Raw genomic sequence first — 4,560 nt, forward strand, 5'->3', positions numbered from 1 at the left:
AAAAATTAAATAATTTTTGATGGGAAAAATTTTCGATTTTGGCGGGAAAAAAAATTTTTGCGGGAAATTTTTTTTTTTGCGGGAAAATATTTTCGATTTTGATGACTGTACATTCATGCTGTCACTCAAAAAAGGGTAATTTGGTCATTTTGTATTTAAAGAGGGGTAGTTTTAAAAATGGTCAACATGAATGGGTATTTTTAAAAAGAGGTATGGAAAAAGGGGCATTTTTTAGAATGTTCCAATAATGATCGAGTTTCGGATATAAATTTAATTTTTGAGCGTCTCGTTACCCGTCTCATTACCCGTTTTATTACCCGATTCATAAATACACGTTAATATTTTGTAGAATAATGTTACCAGCGTGAGGAAATATTTATGTAAATTTGGATTTGTTTGTTACAAAATAATAGTAGAAAATTTATTAATTCTATACATTTTATAAAATCATATATTTAATTTACTTAAGGTCATACTCTGATTTCGACCCGTAGTTAGTACTACTATTTTGGTTTGGTGCATTATCAAATTCGTTAATTATACATTCGGTAAAGCCAAAAAAATCCAACAAAACATGTATTGACCCGTGATTTGGTATTATAAATTGATGTGATCGTGTTTAGAGATCTTAATATACCAAATTTACAAATTGAAGTTATTGGTATAACATGTTGTATATTAATTTTATAGGTAAAAATTACAATTAGATTATGTATATTATCAATATTATACACTTGTATTGTTTATATAGTGGATATTGTGTATAAACAATTAAGTTTTAGCTAATTAAATAGTTTGTTATTATTTCCTAAGATTTTTGAAAAAATAAATAGAGTTTTATTATTTTGTAAAGAAATCTAAACTTTTCTTTTGTTAGTTATTAGAATAATTAAAATATAATAGTATTTTCATAATATGTCACATCAGAACTGGTTAAATTTTTAACAACATAGCTTAAATAAGTATATAAATATATTTTAAAAATATAAACAATGTTGTATCCTAATTTTAATATATATTTGTTATTATTAAATGATTTAGATATGTAAATATTTAATCTTAGTTTTATAAATAAATTTAAGTTTTATAATTTTTTAAATAGTTTGTTATTGTTTCCTAAGATTTCTGAAACAATAAATATAATATGTTTAATTATTTTATTACATAATTTCGAAATAATTTTATTATTATTTTATTAAATAATTTCGAAATTATTTTATTAATGATTTTTTGTAATCGAATAAATTAATAATTACTATTTTTTTGGATAATCATTTTCAAATTACAACAAATTAATATTAAGATTCTGTTATTATATTTTATATTAAAATATAGTAGCATTATGTGTAATAGTTTACATGGAGTAAGATTATTTGTTTAAAAGGTTACTTACATAAGTATATAGATATAATATTTGTTTTCTCTATTAATTAATTAGTCGCAAGATTAGTAATTTTTGTAATGATGGCTACTAATACATTGAATGGAAAAAAAAAGACTTGTTGGATCTAAAATACTATTACATATTATTGAAAAATCAAAAAAAAAAAAAAAAAAGACTTCTCAATTTCCACTGATTATCCATCGGAAAGAAGAGAGCATTTATGCAGCTGTTCAATATTAATAATAAAGATATATAGACTATAATCAAGTCTTCTATTATTGTTATTTTTCTGTACAAGATGTATGTCATGCCGCCACCCACCTATATTAGAGCATATTATAAGCTTAATTCACAATAAGCATAATCACACACTTTTTATTGTATTTGACACATTCAATGATAAATACTACTAGTATAATTTTTGGAAATTTATACTACCTAAATAGTGCGAATGTAATCACACTAAATCCCAAAATTGATTACACTAAATCTCAAAATAAATTTAACACATTTAATAAAGTCATAATACAAATATGAGTATTCTTAGGAATCATGTCTTTGGCTAACATAGATGCAGGCTTGTTACAAGCAAATTGGCATTCTCTGAACTTTCCTTGCCATGAAGGAACCACTCTTATCCAATTAAAAACTCCAAAGTTAATATTATGACCAGTAATAAGTTCCATTACTTTTTTGGTGTCTCCTTCAAAGGAAACCCTTGTATAACCTTTGCTCCAACGGTTTGTTTTCTTTGAGCGTGTCGACATGCCCCTAAGATAGCACCTCCAGTTTTTGATGGCCGCTCTCGATCATAGTTACCAACTAGTTGCACTTCATCCAACCACAATTGGGTATCTTCCAGTGAGTAGCAGCTGTAGTCCGCTTTTGCAGTTAGACATTCATCTTGATCGTGTCATTCTTTCGCATGAGTGAGAGCTTGGCTTATTATCTTTCGCCACGAAATGTTATTGTTTTGAAATATAAGAATATAAGATTGTTGCGAGAAGTCCAAATTTGCCAAAGAATCGAGTAGACGTGTTGCATTTAAAGATTTCTTGCATCAACCAACGTTATTTTCATACAATCTTATATCATATTCTACAAAATAGATAAATTTGTTTTACATAGTATATAGATTTTCACAATATCATAGAACTAAATTAGAAATTACTAATTTAAATAAGAGTAACTCGTAATAAGTTAATATAAGGTGTTTATTTATTAACAGGAGGAGGCTTTCTTTTGTGACCTATTAATTAGTTTTTAATGTTTATGGTGGAGAGGTATACCGTATACATATCCTCTATTAATATAAAACTATATGTATAAATCTCAGACATAATTAAGCAAAAAAAAAAGCATAAGATGGTAAAATTAGGATCTTTGGAATGAGCTTAGTAAATTAATGGTCACAACATTTAACAAAGACTTTTTGTTTTTGTTTTCGAAATCAATAATTGAATTTGTCTGAATTATTCTTTTGAATATTTCAAAATATGTCTTTCCAAAATCACTATAAATAGAGAAGGGAAGCACCCACTTAGTTTGTATCACCACCACTACAAAGGCACAACAAACAAAGAAACACAGAGCTAGAGAAAGCATTTTGTTAAAAGACTTAATTTGAGACCAAAAAAATGGCTGATACTAATGAGGAAATGGGAGCCCCCTCCGTGGTAAAAGCTTCGTACTGGTACCCAGATGGAGAGGACAAGGATCCCGCAACCTCGGCCCAAACGATTCCCTCAGCTCTCTTCACTCACCTTTTCTGCGCCTTCGCCGATCTCGACGCTGACACCAACAAAGCTTTCATCTCCGAAGTGCACGCACAGAGATTTGCCACCTTCACTGAAACTGTCAAGATACGAAACGACCAGGTGAAGACCCTCTTGTCGATCGGCGGAAGACTTGGAAACAATTCTGCGTTTGCGTCCATGGCAAGTAAACAGCAGTCACGGAAAAAGTTCATTGATTCTTGGATTTCGATCGCTAGATCAAACGGATTCAATGGTCTCGATTTAGCCTGGGAGTACCCGAACAATGAGACTGAGATGACCGACTTTGGGGCCCTAGTTGGAGAATTGCGATATGCGGTTGACGCCGAGCACAGACGCACCAGCAAACCGACTTTGCTGTTGACGGCTGCCGTTTACTACTCCTCGGTTTACAAGACTTTTACCTACCCGGTTAAAGTGATGAAAGATAACTTGGATTGGGTTAATATTATAGCCTATGAACTTTACACACCGCTGTCGTACCCCCACTTTACCGCTCCACCCGCCGGTCTGCACGCTTTTTCTTTGGACGAAGGTATAAGCATAATAATTTCCCTACGATTCAGATAATAAAAGAGGAGATGTTTAGGTGAGTAGTCTTTTTGGCTTAACTGATATAGAATTTGATAATTTGGCTGATATATTTATATATAGATCGAAGCGGCGACTCTGGTTTTAGAAAGTGGGTTGAGGACGGACTTCCCAAGAATAAAGCAGTCTTTGGATTTCCATACGTTGGCTATGCCTGGACTCTCCAAAACGATATGGATAACGGCTATCATGCCGCCGCCTCCGGAGTAGCCAAACATGAGGACGTATCTGAGGATGGTTCTATAAACTATGATAAGATACAGAAGTTCATAACTGATGAGAAAGCAGCACATAAGTATGACTCCCCAGTTGTCGGGAATCATTGTTTCGCCAACAAGATTTGGATTGCGTACGACGATACTGAGAGTGTGACGGCCAAAGTGACATACGCTAAGCAGAACGTTCTGCTTGGTTACTTTGCCTGGAACGTTGGAGCTGACGTTAACACTGTTCTATCCACCGCAGGTTCGTCTCTTTTTTCTTTTTCTTTTCTTTTTTTCTTTCATTTATATTCTTTCATAAAATATTCTCTTAAACTTACAGCATGGAAAGCATGGTCTGGTTAATTGACAACCATATCGGATCGGAGGAGTTCCCACAACGATAAGTGAATGAAGAAATAAATAAATAAAAGACGAGTGAAGAATAAAACATGTTTGCTTTATGTTATTGTAAGATAAAATAAAACAAAACTTGTCTGTCTGCTTGTATGCTGTTTTCTGTAACTAAAAATAAAATAAAAAATGCTTGCTTTTTTATATAATCACTGTAAACCCAAATAAAAAAAATGGTTTAATTTCTAAGAAAAAA

At 31.4% G+C, this 4,560-nt stretch overlaps 1 protein-coding gene across 1 annotated transcript; it reads left to right on the top strand.

The window, feature by feature from the left end:
- The first annotated feature begins 2,933 nt into the window (after nucleotides 1-2,933).
- On the top strand, nucleotides 2,934-4,560 carry LOC147930453 (class V chitinase-like). The gene is made up of 3 exons (XM_087476709.1): nucleotides 2,934-3,694; nucleotides 3,814-4,215; nucleotides 4,294-4,560. The coding sequence occupies exons 1-3, from the start codon at nucleotides 3,022-3,024 to the stop codon at nucleotides 4,314-4,316; spliced, it is 1,098 nt and encodes a 365-aa protein (XP_087332835.1). The 5' UTR covers nucleotides 2,934-3,021; the 3' UTR covers nucleotides 4,317-4,560.

This window comes from Camelina sativa, chromosome 12, assembly GCF_030686135.1.
Source record: "Camelina sativa cultivar CO46 ecotype springtype chromosome 12, ASM3068613v1".
In the NCBI taxonomy this organism is placed as follows: Eukaryota; Viridiplantae; Streptophyta; class Magnoliopsida; order Brassicales; family Brassicaceae; genus Camelina; species Camelina sativa.

Bases quoted from the DNA above. Each gene is read 5' to 3' on its own strand.
- LOC147930453 (XM_087476709.1), top strand. From the start codon at position 3,022: ATGGCTGATACTAATGAGGAAATGGGAGCCCCCTCCGTGGTAAAAGCT. The intron at 3,695-3,813 runs GTATAAGCATAA...ATTTATATATAG, and splicing joins CGCTTTTTCTTTGGACGAAG to ATCGAAGCGGCGACTCTGGT. The intron at 4,216-4,293 runs GTTCGTCTCTTT...TTAAACTTACAG, and splicing joins CACTGTTCTATCCACCGCAG to CATGGAAAGCATGGTCTGGT.